Source organism: Kryptolebias marmoratus, linkage group LG12, assembly GCF_001649575.2.
Source record: "Kryptolebias marmoratus isolate JLee-2015 linkage group LG12, ASM164957v2, whole genome shotgun sequence".
NCBI classification, from domain to species: domain Eukaryota; kingdom Metazoa; phylum Chordata; class Actinopteri; order Cyprinodontiformes; family Rivulidae; genus Kryptolebias; species Kryptolebias marmoratus.
The window spans coordinates 24,435,915-24,458,566 of NC_051441.1; the positions used below are offsets into that span (position 1 = coordinate 24,435,915).

A 22,652-nucleotide genomic window follows, 5' to 3' on the forward strand; every position below is an offset into this window, starting at 1 on the left:
TACCAAGGCTAACACATTCCAGCCGATTAGAGAGAAAAGATGTAAACCAGTCCAGAACAGTGTCACAGAGACCGACTTCCACATGAAGACGGTGTAGTAGGATGTTATGGTACACAGTGTCAAAGGCTGCAGTTAGGTCAAGGAGAACAAGGAGAGATGTAAACCCAGCATCAGCTGCCAAGAGGATGTTATTAGTAACTCTCAGCAAAGCGGTCTCAGTGCTGTGAGCAGAACGAAACCCAGACTGAAATTTCTCGTATAGAGTTTTTTTCTAGATGAAGCTGCAGCTGAGCGGCAACAGCTTTTTCCAGCACTTTTGACAGAAAAGGAAGATGTGAAATTGGGCGATAATTGGAAAGAATATCTGGATCCAGGGTAGATTTCTTTAGAAGAGGTTTAATGACAGCTGTTTTAAGAGGCATATAAATTTGTCAACAGGAATACTTTTAATACACATAATTTTTAATGAACTTATCTTTTACTTTCTTAAATGTTACATCAGTTTTTTGCTTGCCACTAGTATGTGCTGTGTACTGTCAGTCAAGTCCTGGTCAGAGTTCACTTTCATGGCAGAAAAGCAGAGTCTGCGGCTGCAGCAGTGTTTTCAAAGGCTGGTGGGGTCTAAAATACTGGAATAGCTGGCTGACGATAAATGGATAGTTTGTAAACTCTGCAAGGGTTTCTTGGCTTAAAGACACTGAACAGAGAGAGAGGCTGTGAGGAGCAGGCAGGTAAAACAAAACCACTGTAAGCTTTTTACGCTGCTAAATGAACTTTATGAAGGTAGACAGGTTGTCTGTCTGCTGCATCTCCAGTGAATAAATGTTTGATCAAACCTTTTGACTAGAATCTGGGCCTGTGTTCGATAACACTGTGCTGGTGTGTCGAGTTTTGATTCCCAGTCGAGAACTGATTCTCCACCAGCTTCATTCCGTTTTCTTCTTATTCTTTGTAGTTTTAAGCAACGCATGTAAAATTAAATGCTAAAAGACAAGATCCTGATTTGTTTTTGGCCGTTTTTTGTTGGTTTGTTTAGTCATTTTATTTTGTGATAAACTGTAAATGCCAAAGTTGACTGTTAATTTATTTTTTAACCAAAATAAATTTGCAAATCATATATGGAGAAAAAAATAATTTCCGACAACCACTCATTTTTACATAGTCCTGCTTCTCTTTTGGGATTGGGATGGCTGGAAAATCTTACCTGAACTTTATGTTGAGCAGCGGGGCATCACAGAAGTCAGTCAAGCACTCAATGTTCAGGACCTGCTGGATCTGGGCTCCACCCTCCACCAGTGGCTCCACTGGTTTGGACTGAACATTAAGCTGTGCCCAGTGGTTAAGGAGCATCACTGACAATCACACTGCGATAAACTTCCAATAAATTCTCAGATTAAAAGACCATCCATGCACCCAATTTCAAAAGGGACAGTTTCAATGTTTTCAAGTGGAGTTCTGTGTAAAACTTAATTAGAAAATTAAAGTGAGTAAAACAAATGACTGCTGACGTTTGAGAAGAAGCGGAAACTGGAGTTGTTCAAGTTAAAAGCTGCAGAATGCTAGCTGAAAGTAGCCAAAGACTAGCTAAAAATAGCACAAGGCTACCTAAAACCTGGCAGTAGCAAAACTAATGTTTGTGTGAATGCTGAATCAACTTTCATTACTTTTCCACAGAACCCCACTTCAAAATGGCTGAATCATCCCTTTGAAAGACTCCTCCGGTCACTTGTTGCAGAAGTTGATTTCACTGTATCTTCTATATAACAACAACAACAATAGGGCATTAATGTGACAGGACTTAATAGACTGAGGTGCAGTAATCCCTTTGGAGCTTCTGTATTTTGTGAGCAACATAAAAGAATATGAGACTGGAGCTCTCCAGGACAGCTGACTGTGGTGGTGAAGCTGGCGAACTGCACCGATGTCTTGTTACCGTAGAACAAGTACATTCTCCCTGAAAAAGACAAATTGTTTTTGTGTTTTTAGACATGCTTATACTTTGTGATGTATTGTTAGAAGAAAGAAAATCAAAAGCAGGAGACCCAGTCACACACTGGCCACGGCTGCAAATCAAACCACAGTATGCCATATTTAAACAGAGTGTGCGTTACTGAGGCTGAAAGAAAAAGCCAAGGCCAAAAACTGCTAATGAAACAAAGTAGTTTCATGCTGAGACGACTCACCAAGGTTCTGACGATACTCTGACTTGATGCCGATCTGTAGCAGCTGATTCTCAAACAGAACACCGTTGTTCTTGCACACAAACCTGTTGAAGCGAAGTATTTAGATGATGATTATTTCAATAAAAAGTCACTAACAACTGCTCCTTGTAACAAATGCTCCAATTCTGATTATTACATTAGATGCTCTGATCTGTCAGACATCAATTAATTGACATTTTGTGAAAGTTATAAATAATATCTTACCTGTTGTAGATAAATCTTTAGGCAACCCCAGTTTGGAGAAACTAATAAATTGGCAAGCTGACAGCTAGTCTGAATGCAGCTAAAACCAAAGTGGATTGCTGATGTCGTGAAACTCAAACTTTGCAGCAGTTCATGTAAACGTTGTTTTATAAGACTGTACATTGCTGTTAGTTTCTTTTTACACTGGGATTTACATGGAATTATGTGGCTATCTACAACCACAAATAGCCACAGCAGTTCACATTAGTACTTCTGGAGGGTGTTTTATATTTTTTCTGCCAAATTAACTTGTGCAAAATTGACAGAAATGTAAAAGTTTTTATAACAATGTTTGCATAAATCATTATGACATTCAGAAAACTAGTTGTTTTAAGATGAGAAAATCAGCTTTTCTGGTCATTTTAAAGTGATGTTCCAATAGTCATCAGTGGTTAGTACCTTATCAGCCATGATATCAGTCATCGAGGATGGAGTATGGAGAAAGAAGACAAAGTCTTTGTCCAGGCTAGGCTAATGGATAGTCAAATAAGAGCCTATTTTTTCTCCCAGCCTTATAAAACAACTCCTGAAAACATACTGGTGTGAAAGAATGCTACGTTAGCCAATATTAAAACTCTATACTTTTGCGTGACACTGTTTGTTTAGTTTGTTGATGTTCTCAACTATAGGACTGTTACTACACAAATGAAAGTGTGCTGAGCATAGACTGTTTTTATGCTGATGGTGCTGAGGCTGCTGAATATATCTATCAGTCCAAAGGGTTACTGAACGCCCAGTGGACTGATGCAGTCGGCAGCCTTTCAGCACCATAAGTGTAAACACTGTCTATCGTTGCTCTGCACACATACATTTGTGTAGTAACACAGGTGTTGTTGGGTTGGAAAAACAGCAAAAAACTAAACAAACTGTTTCATACAAAAGTAGAAGTTTAATATCAGCTAATGTAGAGTTTTATCTCACTGGTATTTCATTTGAGAAAGAATTTTTATAAGCTTGAAACAATAAAAACAATGTGCCCTAGTTATGCTAGCCCTTAGCCTAGTCTGGACGAAGATATTGGCTCTCTTTCTTTTTACTCTGTGCTCTAATGACTGCCGTCATGGCTGATAAGGTAATAACTACTGATAATTATTACATCACTTCAAAATGACCTAATTATTCCTTTAATACAACTACAAATGCCATTTTAAAAACTATTACATTGCAATAATTTTTTGCTTTGAACAATTATTACAAGAGAAAGATTATGAAATTTCTGCAGGAAGTGATCATAGGCTGCACAGGAACTGCTACAGCTAGCTGCGGCTACTGTTTGTGCTTAACCACAGAATTCCATGTAAATATCAGGTTAATATGAAACAGACAGCCTTGTAAGGGTTTATGAAACCATTTTTAATGAAACATTTGGAAATTTGTGAGATTAGAGCTGTTTTAAAATGGTAGTGATCCACTTTGGTCTTAGCTGTGTTCAAACTAGCTGCTAGTTCAGTCCCATCAAAGTTAAACTCTATTTTTCCAAACTAATGTAGTTCCAAAAGCTTAATAATAGGTAAGATATCAGCTGTTCATCTTTTAACATACCCACTCTGAAATATCCCTCTGAGTGTAAACCAAATGCAGTCTATAACAAAAATACTAAAACAACTCTGCTGTCTGCTACCAACAACAAAGTCTTGATGGAAGATTTAAAAACATTATTTGACAAGAACTCAAAGTCTTTAGTAAGAAACACCATAAAACATCCAGAGAAAGACCTTACTTGTCAAGCAGCTCGTCTGCTTCTGACAGAGGAGGAGCAGGATCCTCAGAGGGAGGAGCAGAGCTGAGAGACCACAGGACAGCACAGAGATGAAGAGACAGCCCAGAAACAGAATGAACACACATGGGCCAAAAGGACAAACCAGAATGAATGACGGATAGAAGAGAAAAGAGACATCGTTTTAACAAAGAACAGTGTGATGGAGAGCAGTTAGAGAGAGGAAGAAAGAAAGAAGGGGGGGTAAGGGAATAAAATGCAGAGGTGGTTAGTAAAAGCAGTTTTTATAAAACTGATATTACACAATCAAAGTTACTTAGTTAAACTTGGCAGCACATTCTCGTGCTCTGTGTGTGTGTGTGTGTGTGTGTGTGTGTATGCCCACAACACAGAGCCTCTGCTAGTGAACTGAAACTCAAAAAAGGAAACCGCAGTAATGAAATCTTTAATGTGATGCTTCCTGATGTTCAGCCTGGACTTGTCATTTAAAGTGACAGCAGCTTCTGCAAATCCAATTATAGGTCTTTTTAAGATAATGGGGTAAACAGAATCAGAAGAACAGAAAATGACATGATCCGAATGCATGCAGATGGTGTTCACATACAGCATTTAGAAGCACTTACAGACCGTACAAAAGCTTGACGCCATGCATTGCAAACTTAAAGAAGAAAATATGAGTATACAAATCATTCGCTTCGTTTAAAACCACCTGCTGGATATAGTTCAAATTTGTTTCTGGGTTTGAAGCTTAAGCTCATATCTCACTGGGCTGTGACTGCTGGTGACAGAATACCACCAGCATTCACAAGGGAGTTTCTAAAAAAAGGTTTCAAAATGTTCACTGGGGTTCTCAATTTCCTGGCATGAGTCGCAGGAATTTAACATATTTGTGTGACACATTTGGTCAGAATACTCAAAACTGATGGTGTCAGAAACCTACGTCAAAGTACTAGGGTCAATTCAGATAGAAAAACAATATAATTTGTTTTAATATTATTTACAGAAGTAACAGACAACACCTCTGATTGGCTCAAATATAATACTGTGCATTATTTTGTAGTTAACTCAGTAAATTAGGCACCCATAACCCTTGGACAGATTATTTAAAATGTAAACCGATACAGATGAGTTTAGGAGCATGAGGGTCACCTTGTCAAAATTTGACTTGAAAGACAACCTATTCTTTCCTGCCTCAGACAGAGGAAATACAATTGACAGTCAATTCAGTTTGATTCCAAGTAAAAAAAAGGCATATTTTCTTGCAATTTTGCATCCTCAACTATTCACCAACAGTCGCTGCCCAGTGAGATACTGGTTTTAAAGTTGAACTATTATTTAAAATAAAAGTACAATGTCCAATGAAGACTGGTAACTACAATGACTTGGGATGGAAAAAGACTGAATAATGATGCAGGAAGCATGTGGCTTTATGTCGCTAACAAGTTACAAAACAGAGCAGCTGTGTGGAGCGACGAGGAGACTAGTTTTCCTCAGAACAGATCAAACTAACACCACAGACTGTTTTATATTGGAGCTGTATAAGAGCACAATACAATTACTGTCTGCAACACATAGATACACTAAATGTTCTTATTCAAATGACAAACCACAATCTTTACTTTTTATTTTTTATTCCTTAAAAATGAAAAGAAAAAATAAAAGTTTCAGTTTAACATAGGGTTACTTTACTGCACACAGCTGCCTGAGGCAACTGAAATTATCTGAGACCTTGCAACATACACACTCGGGCCCTTAAACCCTTATTTCCCCCTTATTTTTCTCTTCTGTCATCCCCTTCAGCTAAATCAGTTGTGGGCATCAAGGCCAGTGAGTTTGTTGGATTAACCAAATATATAATTAACAAAACCTGACTGAATGATACTTGAAATTTAATAGTCTCTGATTTACTGCTATCCAAGGACTTTTTTAAAGGTGGTGATATTGAGCTCACTAATATTGCGATGACAATAAATTTGCAATATATTGAGCAGATTTATCTAAACTGTAACTCGCACAAACAGAAAGATTGGTCCAAACTAACTGAATGTCTTAGAAAGTAGAAGTTAACACAAAAATACATTTTATTACAAAAAAAAAATGGGGGAAAAAAAAAACTAGTTTTTCCTATATTTTAGAGCTGATATATGTAATCATACCAAACCGTCACGCAATCTGGCGAAGGACATTGTTACAGGCGATCTCCACTATTATCTTGAGGAGGACACAGTTTTTTTAATAACTATTTGCCAAATGCCACAACAGAAAAGTTATGGAGGAAGATTTTGTCTAAAGCACTGCACCAAAGCAAACGGTGAGTTCAGATGAAACACAGGAGCTAATATCAGCTGTGTGGAAAAAAGTTTCACGGTCATCTGATCAATGATTTACACAACAGTGGCGAGAGCAAGATTACCAGTGAGAGGTGACTATAGAAAACAAAAAGGGGTCATAACTTGACTCACCCTTTGGTGTCCAACAAACACAGTTCAATGTATCAAAGGGTTTTAAATAGGATTGCTAAAAAAGTTGGGAGTGTGTCAACCCACCATCCCAAAGCCAGTGTCTCACTAAGCTGCAACTGTTGGTGACAAAATTACAAACTGAATTCATGAGTGAGTTTCTAAAATGTCGCAAAATGTTTGTGGGGTTCTCAATTTCCTTGCATGAGTTACAGGGCAACACTTGTGTTGCTCTAATTTCAAACAAAATTTTTTTCCCCCTTTGCTTATGCAAATTTAAGAACTATTTTGTGCAATGCCCCCCACCACCTAAATATTTTTGTGCCCATTAGAGTTAATGCTGTCAAAATGAATATCTTCCCACACGTCTTAGATTTCAGTGTATTCTAATTTTCTCACTGCAGCTTTTTTCCCTCAAGGTCATTAGTCTGATTCAGGATCTTAGAGCAAAAAATAACCCATGCTGTGTCATTACATTTTACAGAGGCTCAAAGCTCTGGGTGGACTGAACTACCTAACCTCCTGGGCAACTAAGAAATCTGAATTATTGGAATTCCCCGATCATGGATGATTATGGAAGCTCCTCCAGTAGAACAGAGCCTGACTACATTCACCACTTCACTTTTCTACTTCTAGTTTCACTACGAATGTGAAATCTGGGTTAAATGTAAATGCCATTTTAGGTGTTTCGTTGCTGTTAATTATTGATTTAAAATGTTAAAATCTGGATGTCTAGAATCCGTCTTAAACAAATAGTTTCCTTCAAACTGTGAGAAGCAAGTTCTGGAAGATTTTGCAACTAATAAAAATCAAATTTGTCACTGACTGAAGAATTTTTAAAAAATGCATTCAAATTTAAACATATTTACCACATTTTGTGGCTGAATTGTGACCAAAGAAATTAACAATATCATTCACAAATGATTTTACACTAAGGTTATAAATTTCTTTGCAGATCCATACATTTGACATGCGTTCTCAGTACCAATTCAGAGTGACTCCAAGTGAAAATCAGAATATTTTCTCACAATTGTCCTGTAATTTTGTGTGTCCAGTTAGTCACCACCAGTTGCAGCCCAGTGTGCCATTACACAGCTATCATATTTGTACTTCAGTTCAGTTTATTAATTTCAAATAAATTGATAGTGGAACTGTTGACTCAAACTTTGGGAAAAGCTTAGGCTCAGTTGGCTTCTATCGGGGTCTGATCCCTGCAGCATGCTTGTGTCCTTGTGCAAGACACTGAACCCTCCACCACCCTCAACATACTTATAAACAGAGATGGCTGGTATTAATAGGCTAGTAAGGCAAGCCCCTACCTAACATTTAAAATAAAGAATTTAAAAAAAAAAAAAGACTGACTGTCAAGGTTTAAACTAACTGTTTCACATCTTGGTGAAGTCTCTAAAAAAGGATCAGAACCAAACAGTCATAAGAAAAACACAATCCTCCTAAATGGGCTCATTTCTTCAGCCTAAACAGCAGCAAAACACTTTATTCATGATTATGGGGTTCAGTGATTGGCAACACCTGATTCGCTGCTCATTTGAGCCAATTCTGTTCAGCCCAAAGGCCCAAATTTTTTGCCAACAAGAACACACAGATTACAGTGCAGTCCAGAGTTTAATATTTTCTACCAGTGTGTGAAGATTGTTTAGTCCCTCTTGTTAATGTCATTGTAGTAAAAAAGGGACATAAGGATGTTTTTAAAGCTCGTTTCTTGTACGTCAGATCAGTTCATCCACCAATATCACCACCAGCCACCATTGCTTATAACTGTATAAGTAAGAATATAAAAGTGCTGTAGGTAGAGTTTAAAAAATAAAGTAGAAAGCACTGTATAAGTATCTGAATGAAACATCAAAGCACACTTTGCAGGACCTGGACAGATTACAAAGACACTACAAGTGTGGACCATTTACTATTAAACTTAGCCCTGTACAGCAGTGGAAAAGAAAAATTTTGTTGAGCCACGGCCTAATTTGGATGGAACTCGTCAGAGTGACAATACTCTTTATGAAGCAGCACAATGTGCAGCAGATTTAGCAAAACATTTTCTGATTCCAGTTGCCTTCAGCTGCTGCTAGAACTTTGACTGATGTAGCAAGCACAACCAAAACAATGAGCTTGAAGGGCAAAAAGTTGCTGCTGAGATGAGCTAGTTATCTTATGATGGCTTGTGTTCGTGTCAGCTGGTGATGATTGCGTTCATATCTCAGGTGTAAATGTATCAACATTTACTATGTAACAAACCTGAATTAATAAACCGTAATATGCAGTATACTCACAACAGCATGTATGACTTAGAAAACTGATGTGAAGGTAAAATATTTGTCAATTCTAACTAATTCTACTTCTGTAGTTTACTACAGAGCTCTTACTCTGAGTCTCCAGAACCCTCCACCAACAGGGGGTCAGAGGTCTCAGTTGGCTGTTCCAGATCTCTGTCAATGTACAATCACGGTAGAGGACAGGAGACAAACACACATTCAAGTCAACACACACACACGCAGGCACACACATACACAGGAAAATAGAGAAAGGGTAGGAGAGAAAAAGACGAAAGACAGTCACATATAGAGCAAGATAAAGAACTGACAAGTGCAGCAGACCTGCCAACCTTGAAGTCTACAGCATTTGTCTGCCTCAGTTGAGGACTCCAACAATGTGTTGAAGAATCACTTCTCTCCACAAGAAGACTCAAATGCTAAAATCAAATAAATCCAACACCTATACATCTGTTTCCATAGAGATATTCATGATGAACAACTTTGTTCAATTTATTTTTTAAAAATCCTGAGCTAAATTTAATAAGGTTCTCAAAGAAGCTTATGTGACCATCTGACACTGTTTAATAAAAAACAAAAGAAGCGCAATATATATAAAAAGTATGATCACATTCAGAATTAATTATTAATTTCCCTTCATATTTAGAAGTACATATCGACTGATATAAGGCTTTTTTTNATGATCTTTATAAGTTAGGGTTGGTGATGGTCAATATAAAAACAGATTTATTTTTATTTTTGGCCAATATGCAAATTTTATTTAACAAAATCTAACAGTCTAAATTTAAACAAACATTTCTTTAAACAACTCTTAAAGAAGTTGTACTCTTACAAATAATATAAAGTTGAGCATTCTTGCTATATATATATATAAAAAACAAACTAAAGTAACTAAATTGCGTGCAACAGTGAGCCGTTTGTAGCAGCTGCTGATGCATCTTTATTTTCCTGTTTGGTAAATGTTTAAGTATACACAGGCATAGCTGATTGGCAATTCTTTTTTTAAAAAGTAGCTAATATCAGCAGATTGAAATTTGTCTGCCAATGAATCAGTCTATCTTTATTTAGAAGTGTTTCTTGTTCCTTGTTTCTTTATTTTCAAGTGCCTTGCCCCTCATCTTGACATCTAGGTTTAGAAGAATTCTGTGCAGCAAAGAGGGCTGTGTAAATTTTACCTCCAGCAATGACTATCTAATATCTAACTGCTACCTGAAACTATCATGATCACTGAGAAGACATAAAAAACATTAAACTACACTGGAACTAGTTTAAAGTTTGTCTCCATTTAGAACATTCTCTAAAAGGGAAAAGTCAGCAAATAAAGATCAGATTGAAGACAGAGACCTGGGGGGGGGTATTCCAGAAAGGAGCTTCAACAAAATGAGTTTAATAATTAACAGAGTTAAGTTGGGGAGGGGAAACTCAGTTTTTGGTCCCAGAACAGCCGGATCTTTGTGTGAAGATACTCAGAGTTCAATCAACTTTGAGTATTTTCCTTCTTGAGTATATATGCACATAGTAAAAACTATTACTACTACAACCAATTCCTCAGTTCAACATGGCAACCATTTCTGAAAACCAGGTATGCCAGGTAAGTCTAGCTCAAAACACAAACCTGAGAGCTTTATTTCATATCAACTGTTTTTAATTATTAGATTTTATTTCCACATTTAGTGTATATGAAGAGTCAAATATTTATAGAAATTAAATTGGTCACATTCCTATGAAAAAAAAAAAACTTTAGTAAAAATGTTGATTTGTTTAAAAAAAAAAATCCGTTTTCACTGCAAACAGATGTGTCAGTAATTGCAAATTCTTAATACCATAAACCTATTTTGTCGTGAATCTTTGATTACAGAGATTACAAAAAATATTTTTAAAAAATTGTTTGTCACTTTATAAACTTGGACCTCTATAGCAAATTAAAAAGTAGCAGTAAACTGTAGATTTAATCACATTTAGAATGATAACTTTACTAATTTCAGATGGTTTTCTTTTTATAAATGATTTTGGAGCTAGAAAATATTTTACTGGATCCCCAATTAAGGTGGGTGGATTTTCATGTTAATTGTTGGAATAAAATTACAGATCCCAATTGTTGCTGCTGTACTTTTAGGGAATAAAAATTGATTTTTTTTGTCTTTATCTATGAATAAATTTGGTGAAAAGTCAGAACATTCCAACAAAAAAATGATCTGGGAAAGAGAGCGCATCCAATATAGGGGGGGAAATCCTCTCCTGACATCCCATTTTATGAAGTACTGCTGCTTTGACATTAGTAGAATTGATAAAAAAAACAACCAACTCATGTCAACAACTGCTTCAGGTGGGAGGGGAACGATAGAAACTCAGGGTTTCTTCGAAAAAGACTGTCAGCAAGCAGGTTTTCTTTTACGGAGTTTGTTACCATGGTGAAAGACTTGGTTTCCCTAAACTCATGGTTACCTTAAGAGTTTTAAACAAAATCTGGTTTCTGGAATAACCCCCGAATTACTGATTATATTTCTTGAACTTATATTTGACAAAAAGAAACACAAACATAAAACATTTGAGTGTAAATATTTTCAGGTTGACAGGTCTATATCTGACAAAGATAAAGCAAAGAAAAAGAGAAACATCCAACATATTTTACATAAAAAAACTTGGTAGTCTACAAACACAACCACACCACAAACACAACAAGATGAAACAAATCTAATGTGTTCTGACCGCTGAAGTCAAACACTACATGCTGCCTCGTCCAGTATGAGAGCCACCTTCTGATCACTGTTGTGTATACAGAAGTTAGGGGGACATTCAGCAGATTTCTAAGAGCAAAAAGGAAATTTAAAGTTATCCAACAAACCTAATTTTGTTGCCATTTTTACACCTAACTGGGTCTTTTTGTCAGCTTTTCTTTTTGTTAGACGTAGACAAAACAATAACTACAGAAAGGCAACGTAATTAGGATTCTAAGATTTACAGACATTATAGGGCTATAAGATTTCTTAATATACATGTCATTTAAAACCTTTGATCCCAAATTTGAAGTGAAAACAAAAAACTAATACAAAATAGCCACCTTTTAAAGAAGTTATTACAGAAAACAGTCTGTTACTCAGATAAGCAGAGCTCTTCTAACATGAACTTCACTTTGTGAGCATTTTACTGCATTTTTGAGTGAATGTGTGTGTTATGCGTGTGTTTTGTTCTTGCTGTTTATCAGCTTTTTTGTGATCCAGTTTCAGAGGTGGTATTCTAGAAGCTGTGATATTTAGACTGAGTTGAACTCATTATTAGGTTAATGGTGGTTGCTGCAACTCACAATGGACTTTCAGCAAACTCTCCATGTGTTGATCAACAGATGACTTCTTACCTTAGGAAGCCATCATCATTCACAGAAGCAGAAGGTGCCGTCGGCCCCGCCTCTGAGAAAACATCCACCAGTAAGCTGCCGGCACTGGTTGGAGCAGTATTAACTGGAGCAGAGGAACGAATGCCGAGCAGGTCTGCTGATGGTGATGGGGTGGACTATGAAACACAGGAGACTTTTAGCAGAGTAAAGGTGACAAACAGGAGCTTTAAACCCTACAGAAAGTCTGTTTACTGCATTAGAGGCAGCCATGGCTGCTGTGTCTGGCCCACGGTCACCGCCTCCATTCAACTCGCCACCCTCCCTTTTGCCATCTTCCAGCTCTGTCACAGAAATGGCCCCAGGCCCCTTCTTCTTCTTCAGCTTTGCCAGAATTGAGGACTCCCTTTCTGGGAAAGGAGGCATCTCCTCCAGGACTGTGGCCTGAGGGAACAGATAAAACAACACTGAGTCTGGCTGTGCCAGCACCTGTTTTATAGACATTTTAATGGTCCGAGTAATCGGCATCACGTGAAGCTAAAACACACTGATGCCTTCTGGACTAAGCAGGAGTCAGAGCACACTGGATCACTAGAACTAACCAGGACGTCTGTGCTGGCAATGGACGAGAGCTTAAGATACTCGACAGCTCGCTGCTGCAGCTCCACATCAGAGTTGCGGATCTGGCTGTCGCAGCGCAGCACTTCCTGGATGGTGGCCTTGGTCTCTGGGAACAGGTTGATGAATTTGATGTAGGCAGACAGCAAGAGAGCACGAGTTGGCACGGAGCACAAGTGGAATTTGGAGTGGAGAAGATTGAACTGGACCAGGGGGCTGGATGATAGAACAACAAGGTCACCACCTGATCTTGGAAATGTTACATAGCCGATCTGTAAGACAAAATTGTACGTACCTAGACCGCGGGTCACCAGCAATCAGGTTCCCAAACTCTCCCAGAATGTACCCTCCAACCTTCACCATGTTCTCGTGGCAGGCTGGGGCTTGCAAGGCCTGGAGGACCAAATTATTCCACTTAGCATCTAAATATGTTATTGTGTCATAGGCAAAAAGCTAAGTTTGTTTAACCGAGAGACAGAAGATCTGAAACACCATACCAGTAAAGCTTTCTTGAGTTGAACTAAATAAATTTAAAAAAATACCAATATTTTTCTGCCTTCCTGAGTTTTTTGTGAATCTTTCCAAACAAAGTCTGTGGATACAAACATATACTCTAGACATTTTTAGTTGATACTAATCTTGTTGTAGTTTACCATCTCAGTCGTAATCTGTGCCACTTTTTGCCAGAAATTAGCATCTAACATGTTAAGATGTATGATGTTACCTCAAAAACTGTCTTAGCAGCGTAGCCTTGCACATCATCTCGGTTGATGACTATCTGAATGACGCGATACCACACCTCTTCGCTGACGTAGTCCCCAGCAATGCGGATGAGGTTCAGAATGGTGTCTACATACCAGGAGTAATCCACAGCATACTTCTCTGCAAGTATGGCCACCTTCAGAACCTGAACAAAATGCAACACAACAAATTACAATTAAAAGTGTGAGAGTCAGGTTGACTTTTATTTCTAATATAACTTGGGTTTACAGCTACAGAACAATAATAAAATTCAACCTGTTTAGTCAAACTAAAAACTCAAAAATTTTATTATTTTTACTCCCCCCATTCCTTTTCAGCCAGATGCTGCTCTTTGTGCTTGCATACAACAACATGATTTTGTATTAAAAACTGATACGTAGCTAATAATGATGTAAGGGTTAATGAAAGAGTGTTTGCATGACTCACTAATAAATTTTGGAGACTGAAGTAATAAAAGTTGAAAACAATTCACCTCTATCACCTTAAATTTAGATAAACATGTCTCATCTACAGTGGAAAAAAGTTTGTAATCTGAGTTTCTGGTTTCTGTAAAAAAAAAATTAAAAAAATTTAAGTTCCTTTTTTTGTAAATTGAAAAACCTGTCAAAGCCAAATTAACATTTAGTCTGGCATCAGTCTCTCCCACCCACCATCTCCTCTCTGATGGAGTAGTCTGCAGTCTCCAGGTAGCTGAGCATCTCTGCCACAATCTGCTTGGCGTTGCTGCGATCACACATGGCGTACAGCAGGTCAGCTGCTCGCTGTCGAACACTCACGTCTCTTTCAGTCTGAAGAAACAGATGAGCAAAAACTAAATAGAAAACATGCAAAACGACCCTGACACCTGTTATTCTCCATCTGATGTAAATATATGCTGTTTGTTGTCATGCAAGTAATAATTCTGAGTACGAAAGTGTTAAAGAGTCACCTTGAGGGCATTGATGACAGTCTCAATGTGGGTCTTTACAGCTTCATGGGAAAACTCAGAGCTGGCCAAAGTGCACATGCTTTCCAGAGCCAGGTAGCGCAGGTTAGTCTCTCTGTGCTGCAGAAACTGACCTAGCTGATTACATGCTCGCACCAGGAGGTTTGGCTCACTGCAAAACAAAAAGACAAAAACAAACCTCACCTCATAAATAGCCTGAGAAAGTCTAGACAGATAAATAAAACACATACAACCATAACATTTTATTGCAATTGTAAGAAAGGGATTTCACCATTACTGTGAAATCGAACGCATGAAATGAAATGTTTTGCATTAAATGTGGTGACATCAGGCACAAACAATCAGCCTGGTGCCCGGGGGGTTCTGGTGCTGTAGCCCTGGGTCTCCCACACTGTGTGTCTTTGGCACCTCAAAGCCAGTGAATGGCCGTCTCTGAGCTGTGCGCAGAGGAACACCGTGATTGCGCCACTAAAAGGATCGCTGCAGTGCCTCTTTTAACTGGTATCACTGCTCTTCTCCCTGCTTTTCAAAAAACTTCATGGAGAACCTTAGGATTGGTACTCTCAACATCAATCGAGGGAGGAACAGGAATAGGCAAGCCATAATAGCTGAGCTCAGCAATACTAAGAAAATAGATGTTCTGTTTTTGCAGGAAACAGCTCTGCAGACATTGAAGTCAGTGGGGAATGAGCTGGGCAGGGCAACACTTTTTTTAAGCCATGGCACCAATTTCAGTGCAGGAGTGGCAGTTTTGTTTGCAAGTCACCTTCGGTTAACAAACACATGAACACAAGAAGTAGAACAGGGCAGGGTCCTTATAGTTCAAACAACAGAGACTTAACTTTTGTTTTTGTGAACCTATGCACCCACTTCTGCTCCTGAGTGTGTTCAGCTATTTATGTCAACTGAATAACAAGTTGAAAAAATTTAATCATAGCTCAATCGTTGTGGTAGGAGAAGACTGGAACTGTACCAATTACTCCTCAGTTGACAGAAATACAGGTGAGCCTTATCCACCATCAGCTTTATCCTTACGGCAAACTGTCAGAGAAAGTTATCTCACAAACATCTGGAGGAAACTGTATCCGGCTGTTAGACAGTACATCTAGGTCAAAGTTAGAGGACAATATAAAAGCAGCCAGGTTAGACAGGATTTACATAAATCAAACTTACAAAAACAAAAATCACCAAAGCAACGATATCTAAGCTAAGGATGCACTTATTAAAACAAGAATAGCAAACACTAACAGCATTGATGCTGCAATCCATTTTTCTTTAAGATTTGAAAGGATAGTTGGGAAGCAAAAACATAAAGACAACAAACCTGTCCGATCTCTATCAGTCAGTTCTACGCTCTTGGAAAACTGTCTTCTGCCCAATAAGGTTCTGTTCTCAGTTCTACAAGAACGGTGGAGAGAGGAGCTTCTGTTTTACAACCCTCTCAGAGTAGGGTTACTCTGTTCCAGTAGTGTATGGAGGGTGTTTCTCGCAAGGAACAACAAGGAATTGGTAAAAAGCTTGCACTTGTACAGCGCTTTATCTAGTCCAAGGACCCCAAAGCGCTTTACACTACAGTCAGTCATTAATCCATTCATTCACACACTGATGGTGGTAAGCTACACTGTAGACACAGCTGCCGTGGGGCAGAGTGACAGAAGTGAGGCTGCCATTACACCAGCAACCCTTCAGTTACAGGACGAACACCTACCTCCTGAGCCACTGACACCCCATTCAGGATTTATGCTTAAAGGGTTGGTGGCTGAGTTTTTATTTTATAAAATGGTTTCTGATGTAAAAAAAAAATCTCACTAAATGTGAATTTTGGAATTGCTTGAAATACTTTCTAAATGTGAATTGAAAGTGCTGCAATAAAGGTTTTGTTGAAGGTCAAAGTCTCTATGTTTCTCTGACTTTAAAAAGCAGTAATAAGTAAGACATATTTTGTGGTTTTAATGAAAAGGAGCTGTTGCATTGCAAACAAATATTAAGTATTTATTAAACATATGCTACTTACGTTCCATTAGTTTAAAGTCATGTTTCTGACATACCTGTCATAGTGGATGATGAGTGATATAGCCTCAAACAAGATGGCATTCTTGGCGTTGGAATGCTGAACTTTCTTGGACTTGGGTGGCTCCTGAGCTTTATTGAGAATAGTCTCCAAGCACTCTACCAGGCGGCCTTTCACAGCACCATCTTCCGGTGGAGGGTAACACTGCAGCAAACGCAGCAGCTTACAGGACAACCACGGTGCTGGCACAAAGTAATAGGTGTAATCCTGCAGATCAGTGGAGGCTGACGACACAATCTGGAAAACAACAGAGTTTTACTTGTTATTCTTCAGAGATAAAACCAGGCAAAGCCCCCACCATTTCCTGTTCTTAGTGCAACAACAAAAAACTTCAGGACATTTCAAAATGATTTTTAGACACATACGAGTTGTACAGCATCATGTTCTTTACCAACAAGAGGTCATATACTGTAGACCAGGGGTGTCAAACCCAGTGACGCAAGGGGGCCAAATCACAATCGCCGAGGGCCAATCACAATCAATATTTATTAAAAATTCCATAAATTAACCTTGGTTTTAGATGTATTATGTCAAATCATTCATATAGAAATATCAATGACCTTTTCCCAGTTACAGATTATGCAGAATCTAGAGCAAACAGACTTTAATGAACACAGACAAATAGATCAAACTTCAAAAAGCACCTCATTAGCAGTCATTTCTTACGCCTCACTCATCTTTTAAATTAATTTTTTAACATTAAAACAGATTTTTTTAAAAAGCCATCAACAAAACCTGATCATACAGAAATTAAAACTATATATTGTTGGCTTCTAAGTCACTGTCAAGAGAAAACTTCACTAATTAGGCTCAGTTTTTTTAAGCAAAATAAGAATCAGACTCGATCTGTTCCAGACTAGAGGGCCGGACCTTATGAAATCTAAACGTTATCTTGGGGGGCCGGATGAAATGTTACAGAGGGTCGGATCTGGCCCGCGTGCCTTGAGTTTGACACGTGTGCTGTAGACACTTAATGCTCTATTGTATGAGAGCCAACTAATGCCCAGTAAAGGTGGTTTACAGTTTGGTCTGCAACTAATGGTTTTTAAGTCCATTAATCTTTCCATTTGTTTATTGCTGTTTTTGCTCACTGATAAAAAAAAAAGTTTATATATGCATTATGAATAAAATGCAGCACTCATCAATTACATTCACCTGCTTTGAGTCTTAAATTTTACGCAAACTACTTCTCTGTTAAAATCGGTACATTTGGTTACAATCATTTCACAGAACACAATTGAATCATTAAAAACAGAAAAATAAAGCAGATATTACAGTGATTGGTACAAATATGTACATTTTTCCTTTTAAGGCATACTCACCCTGCTGAGTCTGGAAACAGCCAGGGAGACACATGTCTTGAACTCATCTGGATTTTTCTGGCTCAGACAGGTGATGAGAGAGATGGCTGCAGTTACTACCCCCTAAACCAACAAGAAAGCCATCAACTCAGACATTTATCATAATCAAAACACAGCAGCAGTTCAACTGACTCAACATGTCATGTTACTGTATATGGAACAACATGTCTAATCAGAGATGGGCTCTTACCATGTGTTGGTCATTGAGCAGGTGTACCACACGTGAAGTCCATTCCCCCATCAGCACCAAGTCAGGAGAAGTTTTATAGAGCCGCAGCAGACAAAGGGCAGCTGACTGCTTCACGCTGTCCATCGTATCACTACGGTTCATTACATTCACAGAACAGTTAGATGAAGCTCTTTGGATTCACTCACAGCAAATCATCAAGAGATTTTAATTTATTTCGCATCCATCCTCACACACTCAAGCAATCAGCCACACTCACCCAGCCACCAGGATGCGAGGGATCTCACTGGCGAAGGCCTCTGCCATCTCACGACTGCCCACATTGGCGATACAGTGAAGCGCCAGGCACATGAAGGTGGGGTTCCTGCTGGACAGATCATTCTTGATGGCATTGTTGATCAGACGGATGAGCTCACTGTTGCTGTTTACCAGCACTGAGATAAACAAGTAACCCTGCAGAAACAGACAAGAGAAATAACAGTAAGAGACATTAAAATACCACACAGGTCAAACCAAACACCGCACAAAGTGCGTGGCCTTTGTAAAGTTAGTATTTACTTTCATTTTTACTTTTACAGACTCAGTACCTCCTGTATTTGTGCTAAATAATTAGCACACAATCTAATGTAACAATTTTATCTACAAAAAAAGTCGGAGGGGGGGTATATTCTGGCTGGCCGATATTAGCGTTCCTGTTTTGGGTCAGCCGTCGCTAACTCCGCGGAGCACAAATATCCAACATCCAACTTAAAACTAACTTCACTGCGGTCGCAAACCAGTTTCCTACCCAGCTGCACGAGAGTGGGGGGACGCCGTTTTGTACGTCCTGCAGTTTAATAATCGAACATAAACACATCGACAAACAATGTCTGCAAAACATGTGAGGAGAGCTGCAGGTGAGGGACAATCCAGAAATGGTCATGAATGTCAGTTTATAAGCTATCAAAGTTCTCAAATAAAGAACCTTTTGAGAATGTAAATGTTTGTTGGTAATTATCTTACAAAACTAGTAAGTATTTTTGGTTTATATATTAAAAGTTATAGTTTTTTATTGATTTTAGTAAAAAAATTAAATTGCAACTTTTCATCGCAACTTTAAGGAAAATGCCCCGCGAAATCAGGCATTTTAGCTCGCAACAATCACAAAAAATGCCCCGCGAAATCCTGGAGGGACTGGACTGTGGAAAACGCCATTTTCAAATGGCTATATCTTCACCAACTTTAATATAGGGTTAAAATACTTGAATTGTTTTTGTTTTACTTCAGCCAGCTTCAAGTAGTCCCATACTTTAGACCCCTTCAGCCATTTTTATAACAGAATTGTGTTAAATATACCAGGAAAACTGAACCATTTTAGTTCAGAAGAACACGTTTTACATTTAATTTATTCATTTTGTACAAATATAAGAAAAACTGAAACAGGGTGATGTTTCTAGCAAAGAATAATTTACTTGCACAGAACAGTTTGTTCTTTTCCTTTTACCTATAGACCTAAGGAAATTTAAAGAATTAATGTTAATTTAACATAATATGGTACACATTAAAAAACAATATACAAAAAGTTTTAAAAAAAATTTGGTTTTATTCAATTCAATTTTAATGATCAGGTAGATTTTGTGGCTTTTTACACATTTTATTTAATAGAAGAGAATAAAAATGGTCTCTCTGCAGACAAGATGCAGACCCCTGGTACTAGTGTCTGTGCTTAATTTTACTTAGACTAATAACTTGGAAAGAGGACATAAACTTAGGGTGGGCAATATAGCAGAAGTATTTAATCTTTTATAAAAATAAAAAAAAACAGTAAAATAATAAACATTTTATTTCAATTTTTCCTTTATTTTTTAACTTTTGTAAATTAAACAGTGCTTTCAAACTACAAAGAGCTACAGATATTTGTGTGTGTGCGTGTAAAAATTAAACAGAAAATTTAGGCAAAATAACATTTCAGAACAGATTTTAATCAGTTCTGCCATGTGTGCCAACTTGTGCAAAGTACATTTACCAACAAAATGATCATACTTGAGACTTGAAGTGCGCTCAGACTCTCTTGTCTGACTCAAACATGGGACTCTGGAGACTGAATAGAGCAGCAGCTGCAGGAAATATATAGAAAACCTCTAGTCCAGATGATGCAAACTTGTTTTTACAATCTTGTAATCTGCAGACATACAAAATTACACAGCTATAGCTGCAATATTTAAATTCTGTAATATAGGCAAATGTTATTGATACTAAAGACCTGTGAGTGCTATTCCAGGGTTTCTCTAGTTCAGTGGTATATCCACGCATGTATATATGTGTGTAGTAACACAGACATTGTTTAGTTACGAAAACAGCGACAAACTAAATAAATTATGTCATGCAAAAAAGTGTAGAGATTTAATATTAGCTAATGTACCATTCTTTGACACTGGTATGTCATTTTTAACAAAGAGTTATTTTATAAGCCTGGAAAATAATAATATATCTCTTTTGGCTGGGTTTAGCCTAGACAAAGACTTCTGCCCCTTTTTCTATACTCTGAGCTCCATGACTGATGTCATGGCTGATACAAAGTACAGATTCACTGGGGAATCAGCGTGTGATCCGCGCTGCCGATATTCAGCCTGACCAGCAGCTTTGAGTCAGGAACACTTCCATCTGAGGTAGGCACAGAGACGGATGTTAGCATTAGCAATGCTAAAGATGCCAATGCCAGTAATAATGCTGATAAGAGATGCAAATTACAATGTCAGCACAGGGATCTTTCCATTTCAGTTTCATTAAAAGAAGAAAATCTTTTTTTAACGATGTGTCTGTTGTGCATATGTTGAATTACTGATCATTAATAGCAGAAAGGATGATATTTACAGTAAAATGAAGGAATGATTTCATAACATGGCATCTAAAATGAAAATTGTTTTCAAATTTAGACAAAGCTGATAATTACGTTACATTTTAAAGACAACCTCCATTAGATTCCAGTCTGAACAGTCTCCAGTTCTCAAAAAGATCTGCATATGCAGAAGAACATATGACATCACACTCCGCACGCTGAGTTTACAGAAGTAAATATGGATGCTCTAAGTGTTAGCGTGTGCGTTGATTTTAAAGTTGCTGTCCAATCGGGGCCAACTGATGAAATGCAACAAGAACGTTCACATTGAGGTTGCTTTGAAAAACATTGGATATGTAGATGATTCAGTACCACATACATTAAAGACCTGGGTCGGATATGAAAATCAAACATTGGGTTGCATTTGCCTGCAGTGTGAACGTCTTTGGTATGACTGGTCTCCAAACCCAAAAGCCCTAAAGATGCCTTTGTAACTGGATGCTGTTCATACTGTAATCTCTGGCAAAAAGCTCACACACACATTTCTCTGCATTTATTGCCTTAAAATCAGTAAACATTCTTCCAACATGCACTGTGTACTTTCATTGACATGCTGATTACATGTCTTAGTAGGATTATTTTTTAAAATACAGTAAAAACAAGGCTTCTTATGAACACATATGGATTACCTGCAGAGATTTGCTCTGTTCATTGAAGAGAACAGGGCTGGGAAAAACAACCGTTCTGAGTTGCATGTGAAAGGGTTCTGAAGAAAAAGTCTTGTGTTTGATAGAATTGCAAAACAATTTGAGTTTTTATTGTTTAGGATGGTAAAAGCAGGGACAAAAAAATAAATAAATAATAGCATAAGCAGTAATCCTAGGTTCTTTGCTTGTAGTCAACTCAAACAGCCCTGATCCTGACTCATCTTTATTCTGCTTACTAAACATTTCCTGTTCCTGAGAAAACGGTCCATGACAGAGTTAGGAAATGATCTCAGTGGCAGACACTCCAACTTTTACTGAACAGCACGAACCATGTTTTTAAAGTAAAATCCCTGATAAATAATATCAATGTCATCATATTTAACTTTAAAACTGTAGAATAGAGAATAAAATTTGTTTGTGAATTATAAACAATTTTAAAACTGGTTTGCACATAGGGGAAATACACTCTGCTCACTTAGTGAACTAAATGGTTTTAATAAGAAGTGCAAGTTTCACTGGAGTCAAAGGGCGTTTTGAAGCTCAGCATACTGCTGCATTCTTTATAAAAATCAATTAAAGTCTTCAAACTTTCCCAGCACTTTGCTTCAGTTTGGTTTTATTTTGCCAAATCAAATGTCAACATCAGGTTTTGAACTAGACCCTTTTCAAAAAATAACTTTCATTAAACTTATTCAAACTGATATTATTCCCGTTCTCCAAGGTCTAAATTAACTAAATATACCAGTTACCGTATTTTCCGGACTATAAGTCGCAGTTTTTTTTCACAGTTCGGCTGGGGGTGCGACTTATACTCTGAAGCGACTTATGTGTGAAATTATTAACACATTATTATATCATTTCACATGTTATTTACACACTAAACCGCAAGAGGGCGCTCTAGGCCTGTGTTGAGTCTGACGTA

The 22,652-nt window shown here is 37.8% G+C and overlaps 1 protein-coding gene across 4 annotated transcripts in view; it reads right to left on the reverse strand.

The window, feature by feature from the left end:
• Nucleotides 1–22,652, reverse strand: part of ap2a1 (adaptor related protein complex 2 subunit alpha 1) — a 36,347-nt gene that overhangs the window by 5,442 nt on the left and 8,253 nt on the right. For 2 of the 4 annotated variants that reach the window (XM_037978598.1, XM_037978599.1), the window contains exons 4-19: nucleotides 18,465–18,658; nucleotides 18,209–18,338; nucleotides 17,980–18,081; nucleotides 16,635–16,894; nucleotides 14,569–14,737; nucleotides 14,291–14,428; nucleotides 13,603–13,785; nucleotides 13,174–13,271; nucleotides 12,863–13,094; nucleotides 12,516–12,704; nucleotides 12,285–12,439; nucleotides 9,023–9,085; nucleotides 4,186–4,248; nucleotides 2,184–2,266; nucleotides 1,865–1,954; nucleotides 1,205–1,328 (exon numbers count right to left, since the gene is read on the reverse strand). In XM_037978598.1, coding sequence (XP_037834526.1) covers nucleotides 1,205–1,328; nucleotides 1,865–1,954; nucleotides 2,184–2,266; nucleotides 4,186–4,248; nucleotides 9,023–9,085; nucleotides 12,285–12,439; nucleotides 12,516–12,704; nucleotides 12,863–13,094; nucleotides 13,174–13,271; nucleotides 13,603–13,785; nucleotides 14,291–14,428; nucleotides 14,569–14,737; nucleotides 16,635–16,894; nucleotides 17,980–18,081; nucleotides 18,209–18,338; nucleotides 18,465–18,658 — 2,273 coding nt within the window. The remainder of the gene's footprint in view (nucleotides 1–1,204; nucleotides 1,329–1,864; nucleotides 1,955–2,183; nucleotides 2,267–4,185; nucleotides 4,249–9,022; nucleotides 9,086–12,284; nucleotides 12,440–12,515; nucleotides 12,705–12,862; nucleotides 13,095–13,173; nucleotides 13,272–13,602; nucleotides 13,786–14,290; nucleotides 14,429–14,568; nucleotides 14,738–16,634; nucleotides 16,895–17,979; nucleotides 18,082–18,208; nucleotides 18,339–18,464; nucleotides 18,659–22,652) is intronic. The other 2 variants (XM_037978600.1, XM_037978601.1) reach the window with 2 other exon arrangements.